A 25,744-nucleotide genomic window follows, 5' to 3' on the forward strand; every position below is an offset into this window, starting at 1 on the left:
CCTGTCAGATGTGTTCCGCTCACGGCAACTCACTCACTCACGGACTCACTGTCGGCAGCGATTAGCCTGGAGTAGAGAACATGCAATGTGGACATCGTAACAGTGGGCTTGTGTGACGTTTTCCGACGATTCTAGGTTTAGCTTGCAGTCTGATTCACGTTGGACTTTCATATGGAGAACGCCTGGTACCCGTTACCACCAAGACAACATCATTGAACGACACCGTTACGGTGGTGCAGCATTGCTCGTTTGGGGTGGAATTATACTGGGTTCCAGAACAGATCTGCATGTTCAAACCGGAACCATGAAAGCCCAAATTTATCCGGACATCATTCTGGAACAACATGTACGTTTGTTTAGGGGTGCCATGGGCGCAGAATTTGTGTTTATGGATGACAACACCCGTCCTCACCGAGCAAACATCGTAAACGAAATCGGAAGATATAACCCGTATGGAATGGCCAGCATTCTCACCTGACTTGAATCCGATAGAGCATGTGTGGGACATGCTTGGCCAACGAGTTGCAGCCCGTCAACCACCTCCTACATGTGTACCGGAACTTCGGAGAGCATTGCTTGCTGAGTGGAGTGATCTTCCCTAAGATCAGATCGATAATTTGATACTCAGCATGCATAGGCGTTGTACGGACTGTATTTCATCGCATGGGAGACATACAATGTATTAACCATCATACCAACCATGTAATAGTAAGTTTTTGCAAAGGAGATATCTTTTACAATTGCTCCAGGGAGCAAAAATCGTAGTTTTTATGAATGGTATCATACATACACCATCGTTTTTGTTCTTTATCTTTTGTTTAATAAATGGGCTTTATGAATAAGTTACGTTTGTTTTGTTTCTGAACCTTTATTTGCCGGAGCTGGCATTATCCTCAATTTATGGACATGAGTGTAATATGGTCTGCCCTACTGTGATAGTGGTGTTAGGAGGGAGTTGCCTTCTTGCAAACCATATAAAGTTGCATTTACCCTCGTTTAAGACCACTGCATGCAGCTGACACCGTGAGTGGAGCTGACCGTGAGCTGACACCGAGCAGATCTCGACCCTTCGGACCATTTCTTGTAAGTTCCTCAGAGCTTGCTGAGGGTCCCTGGATGCCATAAGGATTTTCGAGTCATCAGCATAAGAAGCTAAGATTCCTCTTTGTGGAGCAGGAAAATCGAAAATAAAAATATTGAAGAGTACTGGGCCGATTACTGTCCCTTGACCAATAGATGCCTTAAGTGGACGTTAAGTTTTTGATACGGGCGTTGATAAGAGGCGTTTTTGATACGGACCTGAAATGTCCTATCCCTGATGTAGCTGTGAATCATATGTATAAAGTGGGAGGGAAACCATCTAAGTATCATAATGGCAATCAGTGTTGAGTGCTTAACCTTATCGAAGGACTTCTTTGTGTCTGAATCAAAACATGCTACATAATCCTTGTGGATAAAAGAACAGGTTCACCTACAGGTGAAATGGACGACTTCAGTGACGTCAAACCTTCGCGCGGAGGCTTTCTGCTACACAAGTTGTTGGCCGGAGTCGGGACCAGCAAGCACGACTTCAAACAGATGAAACAGCTCTTATTATATATAGCCCTGCAATCAGACATGCTTATGTCGTTGCAACGCACGACAGATGTATGACGTCATTGCCCAAACGGAATGGAGTGCGCCCACTTTGCGATCCTGTCAATAACGATAGATTACAATCGCTGGTACTACCCATTGCACTGAATTATTTCCAAAATTATCTTAGCATGTCGAAATCACTCTTTAAAAAGAAAAAAGAAAATAACAAATCATTTAACTAATTAATTAATCAATTTGGGTACATATCTTTACTAGGACCGTTTGAGTTGAGTGCCCTTAAACATGGCTGGAAAAAAAGAATCAATATATAAAACCATCAAAAACTGTTAAAAACACTTCAGCGAAGAGGTTAAAACGCATCGCCATATGGTGCAAAAATTTGTAAATAATTAATTTTTTGTAATAACTGGAGAAACCGCGAGACACCCAGGCTCTGTCGCAAGAAGCAATGTAAGCTCTTCGCCCCCCCCCTCCCTCCAGAAGGGGGGAGGTCCAGGGCATCTCCGCAATACCATTATTTATTGATACGTCAAAGATTACATAACTGAAAGTTCAGTGTTTTCCAAAACACAATACGTAGCAAACGTGCATTTCCAAATCTTAACCTTTTTATCATTCGTTTTTCAAATGAGTCCATCAATTTTTGGGCACCTGGTACATCTGATGCAGTTATGGAAGTTTTTACGAATGCGTATATGCCACCTTGCAACGTGTTATATCTAATTAAACAAAATTACCGAATAACTAACTAATTTTTTAAAAAAAACCGGAAAAAGCATGTTTTCAACTCCCACGCATCCTTCAAGTCATTAGTGCTACATGGCCGCGACTGTTTCGGGTACGTACCGATTTCAATCGTAATCTTCCGATTCGATTTCGAATTAGCAAATAGCTATTTATACCCCTCGATAATTAACGGTAAAAGCATTATTACTGATGATAATTATAATGATTAATTGCAGTATTTTCAGTATCGGGGGTCTAATTACGATAAACTCGAGCCGTAATCAATGATTGATGATTTGTTTGTAATAATAATTCTTTTCGGCAGCGTGAAATTCCTGCTGCCGATAATGACTTTTTTTTCCCCTTCAAATAATTACTATTTTTTTCAATGATCAATTAAAGAATAGGAACCTTATAGGAAGAAGCATTAAAGAGATCAAACTTACATAATTAATCTATTACTAAGTACTTTGAATGATTAAACTTTTAAAATCATTAAAATGATTGATTATTATTCAGTTATGTTGAGGAGGATCTCATAAAACGAATGATTTATGTTGGGGCAAGCGTTAAAATATTTATGGAAGTGAAGCTCGATAGTTAACTGATATTTCCAAAGCCCCCTTCCCCGAGTCCTGCAAGTAGGCCCTAGACAAAAACCCAAGTAGAGATGATAAACCCCCCTATATATCTTACCTATAGGGGAGACTTTTATTTATAGGGGGGTTTTGGCTGAACTCCCTGAGGTTACAAAATGAATATCTAAAGCAAGAGAAAGCAATCTTACCCCTCCCCATTCATACAGGATCTGACAGCACTGCCGTTTAACGCATGGGCCCTACCGGGCACGGCCTCCGGGGGCCTCACAAAAATCAGAGCTAACTGAAATTTGCGAGAATTTTCTATGTAGGGCCTCAGAAAAACCAATTGGTCCGGGGGCCCACGATGCTCTTGAGACGGCCCTGTCTGACAGAGATATGAATTGTTCCGCTCATCGAGTCTGAAATTATTTCTAAAATTAACTAGTAAATTATATCTTTTTCCGTTGATTATAAATTTTCATCGATTATGAAATGACTTCTCCCAATAAATCTGAAATGCTGTAATTTGTTTTAACGAAAAATTTCTAAAATTATTTCTAAAAGTTCTGCAATTATTTCTAAAAGTTCTGAAATTAGTTCTAAAAGTTCTGCAATTAGTTCTAAACGTGTTTTTATGAAATTATTTCTTTCAATAATTCTGAGGTTGTTCTCGAAAATAACTTTGAGATTGTTAAAATTATTTTTTCAGTGATTCTGAAAGAAATTATATCTTTCACAAATGATATCAGAAGTATTTCCGAAATAATTCTGAAATAATTTCTTCTGAAAAGGTGTTTTGCAGCATTACTTTGATTATGTATACTTTTTGCATGCTGAGTTTACACTCTGTCCAGGGGTCCTCAAAAGTGCTTAGGCCCCGAGCCGCTCCCCCACCCTGAATTCATTAGGAAGGTGCTCATATTGTATGAAAGGCATCTCGCGATTACGTATACCACGGCACAGCTCTTAGTGGTCAATGGGCTTTAACGAAATAGCTTTTCAATTTAACCCCCGTTTAATGTTAAATAGCTGTTCCATCTAAAAATTCGCCTGCGGGCAAAAGGGCCACATTCGTTGAATCCCACTTCATTAATTTTTTTTTATTGCAATGGCCAGAAAACACTTCTTTGATAATGCTTTAGTAGACTTGGCGAGAATATTCTGAGCCAAGAAAATTCTCTTTCCCTTTAGCTCGCAAATTAGCCCTTTAGCTCGGCTGCGAGCCGATCTCCCCGTTAAAAAAGTCTCGCCACAGAGAGCAACAGTCCTACAACGATAAATCATTCAATCATAACACTTCACTCATAGTTAGAAAAACTGGTGGCAGATGGCAGCACTACACATAACAAGCATTACAGAGAAACAAAAAACTTCACGTCAGGTTTCACTACACGTACACGCACATTCCCGCATGTACCGATTCGTTGGGGGTTCCACGGGGGGGGGGGTGCATGTGTGGTGTAGCAGTAGTAGGTAAGGCCTCCAAAAAATGGCTCGGGGATCCATGATGTTCTTAAGTCAGCCACCTCGTTGGGCAATTTGCCTGTTGTGGCGTTGTATTTGTATTTGTATTAAAGAGGATGTAGTCAAGTGACTACTCGTGATAGGCATCGATTCCAATTTTTTGATTATCGATTGAAATTTATCATCCTCCGTTAAGAATACTTCATGCAATACTTTGTCCTGTGTTGGTACCGGACATTGTGCAACATGTGCTGTCATCTAACAGCATCAGCGCTAACCGAATCTTAAAAACGAGTATCTTTCCTGTAGTAATGTTAGGTTTCATCAATAAGATGGCATCAAAGGAGTCAGAGAAAAATTCCTTATACTTAATGCTAAAAGCTACAGTCAGTACAAAATCATACATAATTCATCGCTTATGAAAGTAAAAACTATTATATATAAAAGAAACTACTCATTATTGGTGCCTATATTTTCATATTCGGCATTTAGATAGTCTCTGAGTTCTCAGAGACAAGATACGAACTTTCCAGATATTGCGGCCAAATTAAAGTTTTCCCAAATGCCCGTGGGTCATTTAGTGACACTGTCGTATTTAGAAACGGGAGAGAGCGTATACAGATTCCCAAAGACTAAACGTGTAACGTGCATGCGTCTCGAGGGGCCCAATTTAAACAGTGGGGCCCCAGGTTATCGAAGTTCTCTCTTCTTTTTTTTTTTGATTTTGTAAATATTTCTTTCATTAATTATGTGTTTTCAATTATTCTGAAATTATTTCTCTCACCAATTCTGAATTTCTCTCCCTTCTACGCAATTCTAAAATTAATTTCATGAATTATCACTTTCAGACTCAGCACTAACAAATGTGGGAGTTGTTTTTTGTCGCTTTAGATGTTCTCTTTTAACATCAGGGAATTTAGCCCTAATTGCAAGAATAAGACACGCTGAATCCCTGAAGTCAGGGCAGAACTCTCCCTTTAGATTAAAAAAAAATAATATCTGAAGCGAGAAAAGGCAACCCAAACCTCCAGTTTATGCGTACAGGGTCTAAAAGAGATATGAAATTGTTTCTCTCATTAAGTCTGAAATTATTTCTTAAAACGTTCGTATATCTATTTCTATAATATAAAATCACAAACAAACTCGAAAAGGGCCTGTTGCTAAGCAACCGAGTGACGGAAATCTGTTACGGAAGTGGGTTCGATTCATATATCGATATTCACATTCATATATCGTACATTCATATTCATATATCGATATGATATCATATATCGATATTGGGTCGATATTCACATATCGGGACCCATTTGACCCATCGGGACCATGTTATGTGCATGTACCAAGAGGCTCCTACATCCTACAGCAGAGCCCTTAGGCTGGAATTTAGATTTCGAGCCCCCAAACCAGCTTTTCAGGGGCCCCTCTGTAATTAATTTATAGTGTGAAAAATCAAAAAGTGATAAGAATCGTTGTGGCCCCTGTCAGCCCTTCCTTTGTGGGGGGGGGGGGAGGTCCATGCCGAGAGGTATATATATGTATAATATACACACACAACAGCAGTGCTCCCAACACAGGGTCGGGGTACCCGGGGAAGATTTCACGTATAAGTAAAAAGTTTTCATTTCCAGGGGCCCTTCATGGATCTCATTGTTTTCTTGCTGCTTTAACGTTGAAAAATTTCGATAGCGGAAGCAAAAGATATACCCAGTCTGGGGCCCCACCAAAAGTATGCGAATTGGTGTCCCGGGTAATTGGTTGGGGGGTCCTGGATTTTATTCGTTGGTAAAACGAATACAAATGAAAATTTTTCATGGTACTCGCTCCGTGGGATGGCCGACAAGCTTCCAAGTCGGCGCCCATGTTTACAGGTTTCATTTTGGGTGCCCTGGATTTTATTTGTTGGTAAAACGAATACAAATGAAAATTTTTCATAGCACTCGCACCGGGGGATGACCGACAAGCTTCCAAGTCGGGGGCCCCATGTTTACAGGTTTCATTTTGGGGCCCTGGACGAATCTCATTCTTTTCTGTTGTAGAATTCGCAACAGCGGAAGCCCGAGATAAAGCCAGTCTGGGGCCCCACCAAAAGTATGCGAATTGGTGTCCCGGGTAATTGGTTGGGGGCCCTGGATTTTATTCGTTGGTAAAACGAATACAAATGGAAATTTTTCATGGCACTCGCTCCGGGGGATGACCGACAAGCTTCCAAGTCGGGGGCCCCATGTTTACAGGTTTCATATTGGGGGCCCTGGATTTTATTCGTTGTGTAAAACGAATACAAATGAAAATTTTTCATGGCACTCGCTCCGGGGGATGACCGACAAGCTTCCAAGTCGGGGGCCCCATGTTTACAGGTTCCATTTTGGGGGCCCTGGATTTTATTCGTTGGTAAAACGAATACAAATGAAAATTTTTCATGGCACTCGCTCCGGGGGATGACCGACAAGCTTCCAAGTCGGGGGCCCCATGTTTACAGGTTTCATTTTGGGGGCCCTGGATTTTATTCGTTGGTAAAACGAATACAAATGAAAATTTTTCATGGCACTCGCTCCGGGGGATGACCGACAAGCTTCCAAGTCGGGGGCCCCATGTTTACAGGTTCCATTTTGGGGGTCCCTGGATTTTATTCGTTGGTAAAACGAATACAAATGAAAATTTTTCATAGCACTCGCACCGGGGGATGACCGACAAGCTTCCAAGTCGGGGGCCCCATGTTTACAGGTTTCATTTTGGGGCCCTGGACGAATCTCATTCTTTTCTGTTGTAGAATTCGCAACAGCGGAAGCCCGAGATAAAGCCAGTCTGGGGCCCCACCAAAAGTATGCGAATTGGTGTCCCGGGTAATTGGTTGGGGGCCCTGGATTTTATTCGTTGGTAAAACGAATACAAATGGAAATTTTTCATGGCACTCGCTCCGGGGGATGACCGACAAGCTTCCAAGTCGGGGGCCCCATGTTTACAGGTTTCATATTGGGGGCCCTGGATTTTATTCGTTGTGTAAAACGAATACAAATGAAAATTTTTCATGGCACTCGCTCCGGGGGATGACCGACAAGCTTCCAAGTCGGGGGCCCCATGTTTACAGGTTCCATTTTGGGGGCCCTGGATTTTATTCGTTGGTAAAACGAATACAAATGAAAATTTTTCATGGCACTCGCTCCGGGGGATGACCGACAAGCTTCCAAGTCGGGGGCCCCATGTTTACAGGTTTCATTTTGGGGGCCCTGGATTTTATTCGTTGGTAAAACGAATACAAATGAAAATTTTTCATGGCACTCGCTCCGGGGGATGACCGACAAGCTTCCAAGTCGGGGGCCCCATGTTTACAGGTTCCATTTTGGGGGTCCCTGGATTTTATTCGTTGGTAAAACGAATACAAATGAAAATTTTTCATGGCACTCGCTCCGGGGGATGACCGACAAGCTTCCAAGTCGGCGCCCATGTTTACAAGTTTCATTTTGGGTGCCCTGGATTTTATTTGTTGGTAAAACGAATACAAATGAAAATTTTTCATAGCACTCGCACCGGGGGATGACCGACAAGCTTCCAAGTCGGGGGCCCCATGTTTACAGGTTTCATTTTGGGGGCCCTGGACGAATCTCATTCTTTTCTGTTGTAGAATTCGCAACAGCGGAACCCCGAGATAAAGCCAGTCTGGGGCCCCACCAAAAGTATGCGAATTGGTGTCCCGGGTAATTGTTTGGGGGCCCTGGATTTTATTCGTTCGTAAAACGAATACAAATGAAAATTTTTCATGGCACTCGCACCGAGGGATGACCGACAAGCTTCCAAGTCGGGGGCCCCATGTTTACAGGTTTCATTTTGGGGCCCTGGATTTTATTCGTTGGTAAAACGAATACAAATGAAAATTTTTCATGGCACTCGCACCGGGGGATGACCGACGAGCTTCCAAGTCGGGGGGCCCTATGTTTACAGGTTTGATTTTGGGAGCCCTGGATGAATCTCATTCTTTTCTGTTGTAGAATTTGCCACAGCCGAAACCCGAGATATACCCAGTCTGGGGTCCCACTAAAAATCTGCGTATTGTGTCCCCGCTACTGGATGTGGGGCCCTGGATTTTATTCGTTGTAAAATTGATAAAAATGAAAAATTCTCACAGGGGGGTGTCCGACAAGCTTGCAGGTCAGGGCTTCATGGAAATGTTGGCAGGTTGTAATTCGGTGCCCCTGAATGTATCTCATTCATTTTTGTGGTTTAACATTGTAAAATTTGCAACACATCGGTAGCCCAAGATATATCCAGTGTGGGGCCTCACTGAAATTCAGCGAATTGAATCTGGGGACCCCCATGGGGAAGTTTTCTGGGGATACTTGATGAATCTCATTTGTTTTTTGTTGCTTTATTATTATTTTCATTAAAATTCGCTTCTTCAGTAGGCTGGTGCTTTCACACGTTCCTTTCCCCTTTTCCATTGCACGCTGATGAAGTGGGACGAAATAAACAAGATATGTCCGGGAGAGAAGTGGGGGGGGGGGGTTGGCCGCCAAAGGCGGCAGGGGGGCAGAGCCCCCCTAGTAAGTGTATAAATTCGTACTCAGCCACCTCGTTGGACATTTTGCCTGTTGTGGCGTTGTATTTGTATTTGTATAAAAGAAATGCTTGAGGATAACACACATACATGCAGACCCATCATTTGGGGGGGGGGGGCAAGGGAGGCCGTTGCCCCCCCCCGGCTTTTGAAAATACACTAAAAATGGTATATATATATATATATATATATATATATATATATACATACGGCCCTGCATGCCAAACTGAAGAACTGAAAGGAAATCTGAGGTCAGTCGATAGGGCAGTAGCTAGTGCACAATAGTTTATACAAGGTGACATTTAGTCCTAATTCGTCCATTATCTAATCAAACATTCGTTGTGGAGGTGCAAAATGTGTCCAAATCTGTACCAGTTTCAAGAGTGAAAATACAGTGTGTCATGAAATGAAAAATCTAAATTTTTATACCGCCCCCTGTTTTCTAAGTTCCTATTGGAAAATTGTTGCACTGTCTCTGTTGAGACCAACTGAAAAAAAAATTCACGTTTCCAAGTGCAATATTCGCTGAGATATACGAATTAAAAATCGGAGAAAAGTTGGGGAAAGAACGGAGTAAGTGAGGGAAAGGAACGTTGTCCGTAAGTTTATGCCGTTCTTTCTCCGATTTTGAATTCAAATATCTCTCAGCGTGTATTTCACTTGGAAACATGCAATTTTTGTTGGCCCTCAGGTAAAACAGGGTAATGACTCTTCTAGTTGGAAGTAACAGGACAGGGACGCCCAACAAGATATTAGATTTTTGATCTTATGACACACTGTATTTGCACTCTTAAAACTTGTACAGATTGATTTCTGAACACATTTTGAGCATTTTTATTAGAGCACTTTACCTCTACGATGAACGATTGGTGAGAGATAAATGGCCGAATCAGGGCTTACAGGGCATACCACCCTGTATATACTGCAATATTAGTACACACAGTGTGTTTTGAATTTTTTGATCGATTTCTCTTAATTTTCTTTCCAGAAACATCCAGAATATCCAGAGCGATATCGACCAATTGAAGAGGGACTACGTGTTTCTATTGCAGTCCTGCATCCGGCTAACATGTACAGATGGCCCTGAAATGATGGAGCTGTACATGTACGGAGAAAAAAGGGTACACACGCATATATTTCAGATATTCATATACATTTTCCCGGAAATCCAGGAAAAATGATCCGATAGATGATTACTGATGGTTTTTTTTATCTCGACGGAATATACATAGCACATACATATACAAACACACCGCAACAACTGAATTGAATACTGTCATCCGGAAATTCGCTCCAGACTAATGGACGCGATATCAACTCAGACGTTAACGCGAGGTAAGTTCGTAATCGGTTGTACGCATCTCTATCACCATTACTCCAGCAAAGAACATGTATACATATATACACATTAATGAAGATCTCACAGAAGCTGCATACAGCACATCACTTTCCAGAAGACTGGTCTGGATGAAAAGCGGAGTCGCGGATTATTCCGCTCCAGAGGTTAACGATCTCATTTACTATTCCCCACGGGAATAAGGACGCTTCGCAATCATACCCGAGGATACTGAGATGGGCAATGACTATATAACGAATCAGGAGGTGGGCTGCATGCAATTCCAGCAAATGGCGAGCTTTAATCTGATGAAAAATGGTGGAAGCGGAGAAACGATCATTATTTCGATACTTTAGACTGCCGGAATGTGGTTTTTTTTCCTCCCCATGGGATGATGTTTAATCTAGTGTTAATGGTGCGATAGTTATCTCCAACATATGATGTGTCGTTGAACAGACACTGACATTGCACAGACGCACAATTTGCCCTATGGAATGCTACAAAGACGTTGATGCTTATCATTAGCATCATGGATTCGAATGTATCTGGAATTTATCCTCGGATAATGTATTTTTTTTTTGCATAACACAGTCAACGCTCGTTATAACGACTCCACGTAATAGCGACCATTCTGTTACAACGACCGTTTGCATAAGTCCGAAACGGTTTTCATCGAACGACTATCACATATGTTTTACTTACAATATAAAACCCTCCCAATGTCCATTTTCAACTGGATGAAGGGGAGTAGCGGTCATTATATCGGGCTTGACCGTGAACGTTATCCAGAGCGCCGCGTGCGAGCTCAAAAGATCCTTAGTCTCCTTCATTTTGAAGTTACACAATATTACATTGGCATAAAATGATAATGCTTTTGTAATGTAATGTATCTTTTGTAAATGTGCACACCCCACATTTTTCAAAATTCGGATACATATTTTGTATGGAATATGATTTTAGTCCTGAGATGTTTCAGAAACTCGCGCGCATCATAATTGGAGATCTCTCTCAGATGTTGGTGGCACGACATTTCTTGTTTCTCGAAGCAGTTTCGAGCTTGATATGGAATTACATGAACGACACCTTCAAATCTCTGTGCAGATCGGTGAGGCGGAAATTTTTGGTGCTCCAGTGAAGCACCTGAGGACGCGATTCTGGAATCGTTGTAGTTTGTACATGTTGCTCTTAGATATGTAAAAGCCCAAACTGGGGCACCATATGTTAACACTGGGCGAATGATTTGTTCGTTCATCAAAACTTTGTTCCAAAAACTGAGTTTGGACTTCGGATAGCAGAATCTCAATAGATTCTCTAAGAGGATCTGAGACTTTTTGATTTTGTTCTTTTGGTATGGCTCCTGAAGTTGAGTCTTTCATCCAGGGTGACACCGAGGCACTTGGTTTGAGTCGATGCTACGATATCTTGCCGCTCTATGATGATCGTGTTTGATGGGATATCTCAGTTCGTGAGCCTTATCATCACACATTTGTTCGCATTCATATTGCTATTATATCGAACTTCTACTGTATTTCAATTTATCCAGCAATTGTATCTTCAGCACCAACTGTACGTTGAAATTGGGTCAAAAAATTTCGAATTTCTCTAAAATTACTGAAAATCTAACTTACTATAATCTAAACTTACTATAGGAAAAATCTGCTAGAAATAATACTATGACCCGTTCTAGATTGGAACAACGTATAGCGTTTGCGTAAAGTGTTAGCGTATGAGTACGTTATAAAAACGCTATGCGTTGTTCCAATCTAAAACGGTCACAGTATTATTTCTACCAGATTTTTTTTTTTTTTTTGATGGGTTGGTAGATTGGAGCAAGTGCAATTTCAGTCTGCAAATGAGCTCAATGTAAAGGCCCGTTCACACACGTCAAGTACTTTCCAAATGTATGCAAACATTCACGGGCCGTTTACACGTCGTTCAGTTGCCAAGTAGACAAGTAGATGGAATCCAGTTTATTTTTTCGGTCTATGTGTATTAGGCCCTATGGCCCTATGTGTGTTCACCAGTTGGCCCCAGTCTCGTATTATCCATTGAACATTGATTACTTGTGTTGGAATAGTGTTTTGAGCATTTGACGACTTAAAATTTGGTCAAGTACTAAACTACTCGGCGCATGTGAGCCTTAACGCCAAGTGTCGCCTGCAATTGTTCGAAAAAGTTTTAAAAGACTGGGCCCAGGTCCATATTGCCAGTGGTTCTTAACCAATGATTCACGCGCCCCTCGGGGACGTTTCTGAGGATCCGTGAGCTGGGATAAAAAAAAAATTAAATTTCTGTTTTTACATTCTTTGCCCTTTTTTCTCTAATTTTGAAATTGAAATATCTCAGAAAACCATTGCACTTAGAAACATGGAGATGTTTTTCGTTGGCCGAGGACTGTATAAAAATTTAAATTTTGCAACTTTTGTATGAACGGGATTTAAGATGATGAGCGACATCATTTGAAAAATCTTTGTAATCGAAAGTCGTCTCTAAAACCAAACGGTTCAGGAAAAAGCCATTGAATAACGATAAGAGAAGGCACCCAGTGTACCAATATGTATTCTGTTTGTTTAAAATTGTTTTCTGTCCGACCTTTTTAGAGAAATTCGGAAAAAAATTGTTTATTTTTTACGAGAAGCCATTTTTTTTATATATATATTGTTCCGGATAATGTCTCTCACAGGCACTTGAGATGACAAATCACGAAGCAGTTCGAAGGACAACACAGATTTATTTCACAGAACAGCTATTTTCACGTATTTACAAGCAGAGATTTTGACAAAACACGCTGAAAACAGAGAGCGACTTCTCTCTCACATATAAGAGACATCTCGTGTCTTAAAGAAAACTCAACAAAACTCGTTATAGTTCTCTTCTGACGGTGCCACTATGTAGGCAAAATAAACCTCTTCTAGAACAATCTCCACGATTCTCGCGGCACTGGGCTAAATTTTTGTAGCAATGACCGACCAGGACCATTTATCCTGAAAATGTCATCATTTTTCCTCTTTCACACACATTAAATACATTTACATAAAACACAGACATATTCTTCCCTTCTTCATAGGCCTTTCTGGGCTCGTTTGTAGTTCCACAGTCAGCCCTTACGGAGCTGGGAATGGGGGAACAACTTTGATTCTGGTCTGGTCTGGTCTTTACACTTCTCTTGGCGCTATGGCATCGCCGAATCATCGGAACTCTCGCCGGACTTGCCAAGTTTGTTGTTAATTTGGCGAGATATAAAGAGAAATGCGACAACGGCTAGTTACAGGCGAAAAATTACATAAATAAATGATAAATAATGATTATTTTTACATAATTTTCGAAACAATGTTCATTTTAATTTTCGGCATCGATGTAATAAGTAATGTATTCGTTGCAGCACAAACAGCGTGTGTTCATTCTTCTGGAGGAAGCAAGAAAGAACAACCCGTCTCTACCGAATATTGAAGGGTAAAATACATCTCTGTAAAATTATATTGCCATTAGTTTGTCCCCAGGTCTAAATACATTACGGGAATGAAACTGAATATTTGTTGTGCGTTTTATATGTATTCTTAGATTGACGAGTTCTTTGTGCCACGTCGACTCGTTAGGCTTCAAGCACATGTTCGTCGACAAGAGCTTGATACTCCACTACGTCTGCCGGCAGCTGCATCACCATTATTCGAAGCAACTGAGGCCTCACGCCCAGCACCTATCCAGGTGGAAGCAATACCTTAGACGACACTTAGGTGACAATCAAAGAGGATGCCTTACGTCTACTGTGAGTTTCCATTTCGAAGTGTTTAAAAAAACGTTGTCTATCATGTAGTTTGTTGTCAACTTCATGCAGTAAGCCAGGGACTGCAGTATAATCCAATATGCAGGATACACTCTCGAACCTTACTCAGATCACTTGTGAAGCCCCTTCCCAATCAACTTTACGAAGAAGCTGGTACCAAAATAATGGGGGGAGGAGGGGGCAAGGTATCCCAGGTCGATAAGCTACTCGCCTGAAGTACCAAAGGATGTTTAGTGGTGTCGAGAGTTCGATTCCTGGTTCGTCCTTGTCAGAAACTTTCCTGGAAACGGTGATATGACCACAGAAAAAGATTGCTACCGCAAACAGTCCCCCCCCCCTAAGGTGTTAGCGCACCAACCTGTCGATGAATATTAAAAAAAAAAGAAAACTGCTGTTCGGATTCGGCAATAAATTGTAGTTCCCTGCAGAAAATGGCCGTGGTGCGACAAAAATGATCAAACAAAATAATGCAGGATCATAAGATTCGTGAGCTGACACCCTCACCCGGCCATGCTTTTTTCGTATGCGGTGACCATGAGTTCAGAGATAGTATAAAGCGTCTAGAGCAGTGATTCCCAACGTAGGCGTGGGGCGTGGAAAGTTCCAGGGGGGGGGGGGCGGTAGAAGCTACGGGTATAACATAGGATCCTATGGGTTAGATTGCGTTGGGGGGCGAGGGGAGAAAATTCCGTGTTGTGAACCTAACTAATGCGAAGTTTGTTTCTGTGTAATGCTTGTATAGTGCTGCCATCTCACACGTATTTTTCGAACTATGAGTGAAGTGTAATGTTTGAAGATTTTACCGTTATTGTAAATACCGTTCTATTCTGATTTATATACTAGAAGTCTCCTTGAAAATTCTTGTGGTACTAATCTTAGGGAAAACAGCATATGTGATCCTTCATCTCTCTTTATACGTCACTCTTGTCGTCTTTGACATGCACACACTCTAGATCACCCTTCTTGTCGCTTACCGACATGTTTCCCCGTTTTACAAGTCACCCCTACCCAAACCTGCACACTCTCAAAGATAACTCTTTTTGTCTCTCACTGTCCGTTGTCCACTAATTTGTTGGTAGAAGCGAATGTATGGTTTTGCCACCCTTCTGCCATTCTAGACCAATTTTTTGAAAACTCATTCCTCAAATTGCTGCCCTGGGCTATAGTCCGGTTAGCACCCCCCCCCCCCTCCGTCTTTGGTGTGTTTTTGTTATTTCACCACTGTCTTTGGGCGTGTTTGTTATTTCATGTATGCACATTTTTCTAGAAAGAACTCAAGGCTTTGGTCCGGAGCGGCGTACCCGAGAAGATGCGGGGCAAAGTGTGGTGCACCCTGTACAGAGGCAAGATCCAAGACATGCAAGACAGCAAAGGGCCGAAATATTTCCAGAGTCTGTGCGAAATGGCTTCCGAGTCCGAGGTTAGTTCATTTCGATCGTTCATTGGCTGTAATTCGCATCGCTTTTGAAATGGATTTGAAGACAATTCGATTAATGTGTCCGGTCATTTTCTCAGTCAGTCCAGCATCTGGAACAGCACAAAAGGCAAATATCCCTGGATCTGCTCCGGACGATGCCGAACAACGTCAACTTCTGTGATCGCAACTCTGAAGGGGTAAGTTTTCAGTTTTTATTCATTAAAATGTAGGGTCATGGGCCCCCACATCGTGTCGGGCCCTCCCCCCAGGCTGGAATCTTTTGCCACCCCCACCCCCCTCGATCAGACTTTTCGCGGCATCTTCTAGTTACTTTATAGCGTGAAAATGAAAAAAAATTATGAGCATTGCGTCTGGGCTAGAGCAATGTGAACCCCGCCGTTGTGTGTGTGTGTGTGGGGGGGGGGAGGACATGTGTAGGGTTACCGGATTCGAAAACTGAGAAAGAAGGACGTCTGGGCTCACACACCTGGTGACGTTAGTTTTTATAATTTTTCTCATCACTCGACATAAACAAGAGGACGGTCTGGTAACCTCATTGAAATGGAAGAAAAATTAGTGTTTGGTGCTGCCATCTCGTGCTTTGTATCTGAACCAGTGGTTTTTAGGTTTTTAATTAACTCGACAGATAGCAGCAGCAACCTAATAAATTCCATTATATTCAAGGTGCACAAAAAAAAATTATTAAAAATTTTAAAAATAATCATGACCATGCTGACCATGAACTAGAACCCCCTTCTGCCACCTATCAAATAAAACAGTTATAATTTTTGAATTGAAATGAATGACACGTTTGTTATTAATGTGTCGCACGAAAAAGAACGCGATACGATATGATATTAGTTAATATTTTTTGAGAAATTATATTAATAAAATTAACAAGTTTTCCTCAAAATTTTTAACAGTTGCTATTTGTTAATGATAATGTAATATCAGTAATACTTCGAATGCAATTTGTTGGATGTGCTAAGTTTCTAGTGTTTTACTAATGTTGTTTCACCATGCATAAACAACAACTGTTCAAATTTCGAAGCAAACTATATGTTAACTCATAGTGTTGATTATTATATATCAATTAATATCATATTGTTTTTCGCACGGCACATTAATCAAAATCCAGTCGCTAATATCAATCGAAGAATTGTTACAGTTTTATTTGATAGGTGGCGGAAGGGGGTTCTAGTTCATTGACGTCCGTTCTCGAATGTCATATAATACTGTTCTGTGTATATAAATTGTTTTCAATATTTTCTGGAAGGCATATTTTTTGCTGCAAAATTTTATTTTTACTCGTTTATTAGTTATAGACAAAAGTGTGCATAAGAGAGGCACAATTTTTTTCATGGTGAAAAAATTATAAAATATGGACGTTTAGAGTCTAAGAATGTTCCGTGTACAGAGTTTTTTTTTTCTGCAGAAAAAACTTTGCCTACGATGTATCAGATATCGAAATACTATGAGGAGAGAAACAGGTCTGTGCACATGAAATTTATAGGCAAAGAAGAATTCATAGGTGAAATTTACATTGAAATTATTCCCAAACTAGGGAACCAACAGGTTTAGGGTTTTGATTTCAAGCCAAGAGTGCTTTGGTGCCCTGGATGTTGGACCAGAAGGAGCACCAAATTCCCTTTTTAACGACGCATTTAAAACTACACGGGGGGATGCATGCTTGCTCTGGCCGAGAAAGTTTAGTTGTGGCTCTGGGGAGTGGTCTTCTAGCCGTGACAGCCCTTCCATTATAGTGCTGTGCAAAAAAATATTTTGTAGACATGGCTTCCTAGGCTATGTTGTTTGGCGGGCTCAAAAGACGGATTTTTCACGGGCCCTCTATAGTGAATTTGTAAGGTAAAGAAACAAAAAATAAGAATTGTTCCGGGCTGTAGCCTTGTCACCTCGCGCGAATGGGTTCTCTCCATTCAAAAGTCCCCGCCACAGAGAGCAACAGTCCTACACACAACAATACAATTACTCAATCATTACACTTCACTCATAGTTAGAAAAATTGGGTTCAGATGGCACTAGGAGCCGTTCAAGTATTACGTAAGAAAATTTTTAGCTATTTTCATCCCCCCCCCTTGTCAGCATAACTCTGACCCCTCCCCTCCCCCCTATCAGCAAAATTTCGTCATCAGCTCTGCCCCTCTGAATCCTAACGCATATTGGTGGGACACTGGAGGACCGGGGGAAAAACCATTTTAGAGGGTCACGAAGTTGTTTTGGACCGTGCAGCAGAATACTTGAGCCCGTCCCTGTCCGTAATCGAGAGGTTCTATTGTATAACTATAATCATCATAATATAATTAACAGTTGTGGAAATTATGTTCATCCTTAGCTGAGCACTGAATAAAAATTCAAGTAAGCTTTGTTGAAGAACGGTGGTCATTATTTTGACAAAAAAAAATGTCGGGATGTCTATAAATTCATGCAAATACGGGCCACGTGGTCACAGCAATCATGACTGTATCTGAAACACTAAAAAATTATTTTTTGCTTTCCAGATCAAGAAATTACAGGACATCCTCAACGCATTCTGTCTCCACAATCCCAAGCTGGGATACTGCCAAGGAATGAATTTCCTCGTAGGCATGATGTTACTGTTCATGGATGCCGAAGACGCTTTTTGGTATGATATATACATATATATATATACAGTCGGACCTCGTTAATGCGTCACTCTCCGGAGAGCAAAAATATGACTTAGTAAGCGGAGTGACTCGTTAAACGAAGTAAGCCGTAGCTGTGCCAATTCCTGCCCAAGGACAATTGGACGTCCCGGTAAAGTGACCCGGAAAGCGAAGAGACGTGTTAACCGGGTGACGCATTAACGAGGTTTGACTGTATATACACACATTGTATGATTTTTGTGTATTTATTTTAATTTATTCGTAAAGGAGCAAGCTCAGAATAAAGGAGTCAAGATGAAGAACCTATAAATCTTTTTTTCTTTCTCGAATGTAAGGCGTCTATAAAGGAGAGCGGACGTATATCGTCCTCCTTTGAACAAAAACCTGGTTTTGCTGCCCCATGTGACGTCTAATCATTGGGAAAAAAAAAAGAGAGGATAGGAAACAGCGATTAGCTAAAGCAATAAAACTGATGTCACACGTCCGCTGAAACTTGGTGGATGATTCAACCAGGGATTTCACAGGGGGAGAGTTAAAACAAGGGCGTAGCGGGGGTGGGGGGGGAGACTTGTGGGTCTGGTTCCAACCGAAATGTGAGAAAACGACCGAAAAATGGGGAAAAGATGGCCAAATCTATTGTTCTATCATTTTGGTTCCCCCTCGAAATGAAAGTGGTCCATCCCCGAACGAAATTTCTGGCTACGCCCCTGAGTTACAACGTCTCGGCCAGGAATCAAAATCCCTTGAAAACGCACCCGTTCTATATACAGGGTGCATAGCAAACAGGGGGGGTATGGTATTTTGCTGGCAAACCGTTAATCCTACTGGTATACTTTTTTTACAGATAAAAAAATCACAAAAAACATACACGTAAGTATAATCATGAAAACACATAAATAAGTACACTTTGTGACCCCAAGGGACTTAGAAAGTCGTTCTAGCAGGTCTAAAGGGAGTGATAAACCACATGTGGTTCAGACAACAGCTTATTATAATGATTAAACGTGAGTTTCTAAGTGCAATATTCACTGAGATATTGTTATTCGAAAAACGGAGAAAGTTTGCGAAAAAACGTTAAATATGGGTAAACCGTTTTTCGCGTGTTCGCATTTCACGCTGTTTTTTCCTAAATTTCCTCCGTTTTTCCGAAATGGAACTTTTTTTTTTGTAAATTATGGCTAATATAAATGGCCATAATTATCATAAAAAATACGCCACTTCGCGAAGTGGCCATCTTAGGGCTTTGGCAGCAACATACAGTTCGAATCCCGTTTTAACGAACACTTTTCTAATCTGCCAGATAAGTTTAATGAAAAAAAAGTTCATAAATTTCAAATGAATTTTCTAATTAACGAAAATATTTTAATTATTTTTTTCTTTCAATTTTTAGTCCTCCCGCGTACGACTCTGCCGAGCACTGTACTCCCGCGAATATCGAACCATCCGTAATAATGAAATCAAATAATTCAAGCTTCTATGTAAAATCATGCTTTCCATTCAGGCAATCCGATCTTTCGCATGTGGAATCACGCTAATTATTGCATAATAGTGGTAACGCTTCCTCCAAATGAACGGTTTATTTTCGTCCTTGACTTGACTGATATTGATGATCACGTGGTTTTCCTCCCGACGACGACCTCCGTCGTGAAACTCGCCCAAAAGACGCGTCGGAAATTAATATTGATCGCATTCTTGCTAAATTATGACAGCTGATACCATTATACGGATGTTGGGGCTTCATTTATGTTTTCAGCCGATGCGTCTTAAACACACTCGTGTGTAAAATTAAGAGAATTTGCACATTGTGTTCTATTTGAGGCATCGTGTTGGACGACCGCGCACTCCTCCGTGTATTTGGCAGAGGGGCCCTGACTGCTAGGAGGTATAGAGAGATCATCTTAGAATCCTATGCCAATACTTTCCTGGGGGCGGAGTTTGCCCTTGGTTCCTGTTCATGGACGACGAAGCTCGTCCCGGGCTCACCTGGTCACCGATTATCTGCAAGACTATTCGACATATATATTGGCCAGCCAGATTTCCTGTCCTAAACACTATAGAACATGTCTGGGACACTCCTGGGAAGGCAATTGCTTCTCGCCATCCCCCTCCGAGAACCATCCTGGAGCTGAAAACTGCGTTTGCTACAGGAGTGGGACCGATTGCCTCAGGGACTCCTGAACTGCCTCGTGTCCAATATGCCGTCGCTCTGTGAGACCTGTTTGACTGTGAGAGAGGGGAAACTATACCCTATATTAGACTCATTTTCGGTTCTATCTCGCAACGTGGATTTTAGACATTACTGCAATGTTGAGGTTTACTGACCATCATGCGTGCGTACTATAGCTTTTGTATGATACATCTCTTTCTCTGTTATAACCGTGTATTCGTACCATATTTCATTAAAATCTGTCCATTTGTTTTTCAGAAATTCGACATAATGTGCTAATTCTCTTAATATTGCACACGAGTGTACATATTTGTCATTCCGCAGGTGCCTCGTAGCGATAGTCGAGCGTTATCTGACCCCAAGTTACTTCGACCAGAACTTGATCGGAGCCCAGGCCGACCAGGAGGTACTTAAAGAGCTCCTGAAGATGAAACTACCGAAGATATCGTCGCATTTAGCCGAGTTGGACATCGAACTCAGCACCGTCACCTTGAATTGGTTCCTGTCGATATTCATCGATTGCGTGCCAGTGGAGGTTAGTCCCAAGCACCAAATATAGAGCTCAGTTCTTATACAAAGTTACGGTAAATGTGATAAACTCGGTTATTATCCATAATCGCGGAGCATTTTGGTAATTTTGATAAATTGCCCTAAATTTATCACTTTTATCGGTGATTGTGCATAGCGCCCGAGCGTCGTTGGTAAATTTAATAAGCAGTGGAAAAAAACTATAATTTTTACCGGTGATTATGCATAATACCGAAGCGTGGCGTCATTGGTAAACATAAATCGTACTGCATGGACTATGTGACACACTATATATGGTAATTCATGCATGTTGACTATATTCATATCACACAATGCTAAACTCATTTGGAATTTTTTTAGCATTTTATCAAATTCACCAAATACACTAGGGCATTATGCATAATCACAGATAAAGGAGACGAATTTCAAATTTAAAATATCACATTTACTAACGACGCTTGGGGGTATTATGTATATTCTCCAGTAAAAGTGATAAATTTAACCAAACATACCGAAACGATTGATATAGCTAGTATATATTATACAAGGGTGTTCTGTTAATGGACCGATAAATTCAGAGGGTTGTTACTAGACATCAAGAGCATCAAAAACTGCAATGGAACATGGAGTCGCAAATCACGTTGGGAGGGTGAAAATTTCGAAAAACGCATGAAGGTTTCGACGTCACGATGGAACGACAAAAAGGAAAATAATAACTACAAAAAGATTTTTTTTTTACTTCATTAATTATTACAAGAGTTGTTGGAAGTAGCGGCCGCTGACGTCAGTCTGCAACGACGTAAAAACGATTCCCGGACGCGCTCGAAGATACCAGGAACGCTTTTGATGTCTGCTGCATCGACGACAATCCGCGCTATGAGATCCTCCGGCGTGTCCACAGGCTTCGCATAAACGAGTGCTAAGCGCCCATTGCCATCTGTTCAGCCGTAAATCAGATGCATATCAGCGTATTATCACGATACTCATTGAAATACGAACCCACGTTCTTACTAGTGCTAATTTACGTCGTCCGCAGCTCGTGATCCTACCCCAGCGCATGCGTTTCGCGACGCTGCTTACACTGTTAGTAGGCATCAAGAGGTTTAGTAGACATCACCAAAAATTACGCGCTCCAAGCAATCGCAGTTTGCGGATGTGGCAAGCATGCAGCCAACCAAAGTGCAATGGAAGGCATTGGAGGCAGGCTCTCCCTCAGCCCGGGAGAGCCACCTCGTTGATCACAATATATTCACCACCAAGTAAGTACCAGCCCTCTTATGTTTGTCGGTCTTGGGTGTCATTGGATTTTTCCACCGTGGCCCACGTCTCCTGAGACGGACCAGCTTATATCCCCTAGGGGAGGGGGGACAAAGCGAGGGTCACTGTTGGTCTGGTGGTCCATTAACAGACCAACCTGTATAGACAGATTTATCACATTTACCGTAACATGCATTCATAGTTGAATTCTTGATGCAGACAGCATATAAAGACACTATATATAAAAGATACCCTGTTCGTTCATAAATTGCGAAAAAGAAACGCATTTGCATTATTATCCAACCTAGGAATGGCCAACCCACTTACAAAGTTTTATTGAGGTTGCTTTCACCCATCACCAAAAGAAAAGCACCCGTTACGGCAAGTTTGACGATACGAATGCAGGGAATTAGGGCGATTTCAATCCTTTAATGCAATTTGTATAAGGTGTTTAATTGGGACTTTGATCAAGTGCTCGTGAGCACTAAATCGAACACGAGCGTCGAACACTCTGGGTGCTTCAGGGAAGCACTAAAGTGCTCGCGAGCAACGGGTTGAAGATGCCTGGTCTAAGTGGTGAAATTCGAAGAGTGGCACGTGAATTGAAAGCTGTCCGAATTGGGGCACGACTTGAAAAATGGTTGCTCATCCCCTGATTTGAACTGTGGGTAGATGACATTGGTGTCTGTCTAACAGAGCTGTCACTGTTAAAACAAAAAAAATCGTTCCGGTATCTGATAATCTTACGTCAAACAAGACCGCTTCCATGATTTGTTCAGAGCCGGACTGATTTTGAATATTTCCGTCAGAAATCGTCCTACTTCACAAGACGCAAATACGAAGCCCATTGTTCCGTTTATTAGCCAACAGTGCTCCAAAAAAAGCCTATGTACACAAAATTTATCAAATAGACTTACCAATTGTGACAGTCGTTAATCCAGCTATCTCCTCATGTTTTAATGCAAAAACACACACAACGCATCGGAAAAAACTCTCTTAACAGTACCCCTGTTTTGCGACCAAATAAAAACATTCCGGCGAAAAGCCTATTTAAATAATGTTTCGAACCCCTGCTTAGCGGTCACCCTCAGATACGGTCACAGACACCATTTTCCATCATTCGTTCCGTTGAACTAAAACCCCTATACCAGCGGTTCTCAACCTTTTTTGACTCGCGGAGCCCTTTCTGGTCTATAATTTCTATGGCGGAGCCCAGTGGGCCTATTTTCATTTATTCATCAAAGTTACTGATTTATTTGTTATTTAAAATATAACTTCTTTTTTTTTCAAATTTACTGGGTTTTTTTACTTTCCTCGAGCACCGGTTGAGAACCGCTGCCCTATACGGACACCAATAGTTGCAATTTCGGTTCAAATTATGCCCACTAGATGGAAGCACAAATTCTGATATTTGCTCCACCTTTTTGCCTACTTTTCAATGAAATTTTGAAGTTTGCTAGTGTGTTTGGCACTTTTGATGTCAGTTTTGTGGTTGCACTTGCGTATTTCACAAAAGGGCCAGCTCTCGTCGCTCTCTATCACTAAGAGAAGAGATGCCGAAGAGTAAAAATTGATGTCATCGAATAGCGTAAAATACAAATGAATTCGATGTCAGGACACAGATATGCGATATCAATTTTTCGTTTCCCCCCATTTTTAAGTAAAGGGATCCATTGGCAAGAAGCGAAATCGAGCAGGAAAAAAAATAAAAATCCCGAAGACAGAGAACAACTTACCACAGACGCCGTTGTGTATGATTGGGTGGATTATTTTCGTGCGTGGCACGAATTGTATTTAAGAAGCTGTAGGTGAATCTGTTGATGTCAATGATGAAGTGTGTGAAAAATGGAGTAGAAAATTGCTAAAACTTAACTAAGGGATATTTAGCCAATGATATATACACCAGGTGTGGCCAACAACTGGCCCGCATGCGGTCAATTTTTGAACGAGTTGGAATAATCAGCAAAACCCACTACAAACATCGATTTGTTAATTTTTTTCAAAAGATATAAATCCAGTTTGTATATTCGTAATTTTAATTCTGTACCTGGGCCATATAATCACGCCTTTAAACACATCTTATTTTGTCGGCATTTTGTTCAAAGAACCATTTCAGTTTTTGTATTTTACAGTTTCAACAGGACATCCCTCTTTTACGGACGAATATTTTTATCCGGCGAGTGTCCACAAAAGATGGGTTTTACTCTGTGTACTAGCTTTTCAACCTCCCCCCGAAATGCGTAACTGGTCATCTATAATATATGTTCTGAAAAAATAATGGCTGAACTCGGAAGTTTTCTGCACACATATAAATGCGATAAATTCCAATTTTTTCTCTTCTATTTGTGCTATAATTTTTCCATCTCATTGATACCTTCCGAAAAGCCTAGTTTTAGAATAAAATTCAAGCCTAACTGCCCCCTCCAATTATGCCCTAGGAAGGCTAAGTTTGTTGCCTTCCTGTTGGGTTTTGTAGTTTCAGTATACACTATCTACCAATAAGTATTTGGACACCTATGCAAATGACGATATCTGCGGTCCTGAGATACGTCACGCCCTCCGCCGGTATATATCGTGTAGGAAACAACATCGGCATTAGTCGCATCCAAGATGCCGCGCAGTTTGGAGCTCTCTGATTTCGAGAAAGGTATAATTATCGGGTATCACAAAAATGACCGATCCTTAAGGGACATATCTAGCGAGCTGAAGTACCCAAAATCGACAGTGGCCTATGTGATTAAGAAGTGGAAGGTGAGCTGTGATTGTCGGAATTTGCCCTGAGTCGGCAGACCAACGAAACTGGGAGATAGAGACCGACGGGTGCTGTCCAGAGAAATTAGGAAGAACCGCACCCAACCGATGGCCCTCATCCGCGAGGAGTTTCAACAGGCATCCGGGAGTATTGTTTCAATGAATACCATCCGTAAGGAAGCACATCTGATTGGTTTTCATGGTCGTGCCCATAAGCCTGTGATCACAAAGTCCAACCGCGTTGCTCGGTAAATGTGGTGTAAAGCACATCGAAATTGGACCGTAGATCAGTGGAAACGGGTTCTTTGGAGCGACGAATCAAGGTTCACCCTCTACCGTTCGGATGGCAGGGTCTGGCGTCTGCCTGGAGAACGTCTCCTGCCAGAATGCATTGTGCCAACAGTCAAGTTCGGCGGAGGTGGAATTATGGACCCTTGGTCCCACTGCACTATTTTGGATGACAATGTGCTTCCTACGTTGTGGCAGTTTTACGGGGTTGGACCCCCTGTTACTTCCAGGACGACAATGCCAGCTGTCATACTGCGAGGTTAACCAAGGCTTGGTATGGTGCCAATGGGGTTCATCGAATGGACTGGCCTGCCCAGAGCTGAACCCTATCGAGAACCTCTGGGACGAGTTGGATCGCCGAATTAAGGGGTGCCCTACCCGTCCAAAATCGGTGAAGGAACTGACATGTCTTCTCCAAGCCGAGTGGAAGAAAATACCACTAGCCGTCACACAAGGACTTGCGGAAAGTATGCCCCGGAGGGTTCACGCTGTAATTGCCTCTCGTGGAGGCTCTACCAACTATTGATTTTGAATAAAGTTTTTCTTTTCTATCACAGGTGTCCAAATACTTATTGGTAGATAGTGTATAAAAGACAAGCCTGACTCCTCCCGATATGCCCTAGGAAGGCAGGGACATCATTTCAACTTTTTC

The 25,744-nt window shown here is 41.6% G+C and overlaps 1 protein-coding gene across 1 annotated transcript in view; it reads left to right on the forward strand.

Moving 5' to 3' along the window:
• LOC149084070 (uncharacterized) overlaps nucleotides 1–25,744 on the forward strand; it is a 349,781-nt gene that overhangs the window by 233,007 nt on the left and 91,030 nt on the right. Inside the window, exons 10-16 of the mRNA XM_089234421.1 lie at nucleotides 9,908–10,040; nucleotides 13,638–13,708; nucleotides 13,817–14,021; nucleotides 15,307–15,459; nucleotides 15,555–15,653; nucleotides 17,976–18,100; nucleotides 20,593–20,803. Of these exons, the coding sequence (XP_089090547.1) occupies nucleotides 9,908–10,040; nucleotides 13,638–13,708; nucleotides 13,817–14,021; nucleotides 15,307–15,459; nucleotides 15,555–15,653; nucleotides 17,976–18,100; nucleotides 20,593–20,803 (997 nt within the window). The remainder of the gene's footprint in view (nucleotides 1–9,907; nucleotides 10,041–13,637; nucleotides 13,709–13,816; nucleotides 14,022–15,306; nucleotides 15,460–15,554; nucleotides 15,654–17,975; nucleotides 18,101–20,592; nucleotides 20,804–25,744) is intronic.

The sequence above is a fragment of the Pholcus phalangioides genome, unplaced genomic scaffold (genome assembly GCF_987345545.1).
Source record: "Pholcus phalangioides strain wild (caught in Gottingen) unplaced genomic scaffold, Ppha-v1.0 ptg000008l_1, whole genome shotgun sequence".
Lineage (NCBI taxonomy): Eukaryota > Metazoa > Arthropoda > Arachnida > Araneae > Pholcidae > Pholcus > Pholcus phalangioides.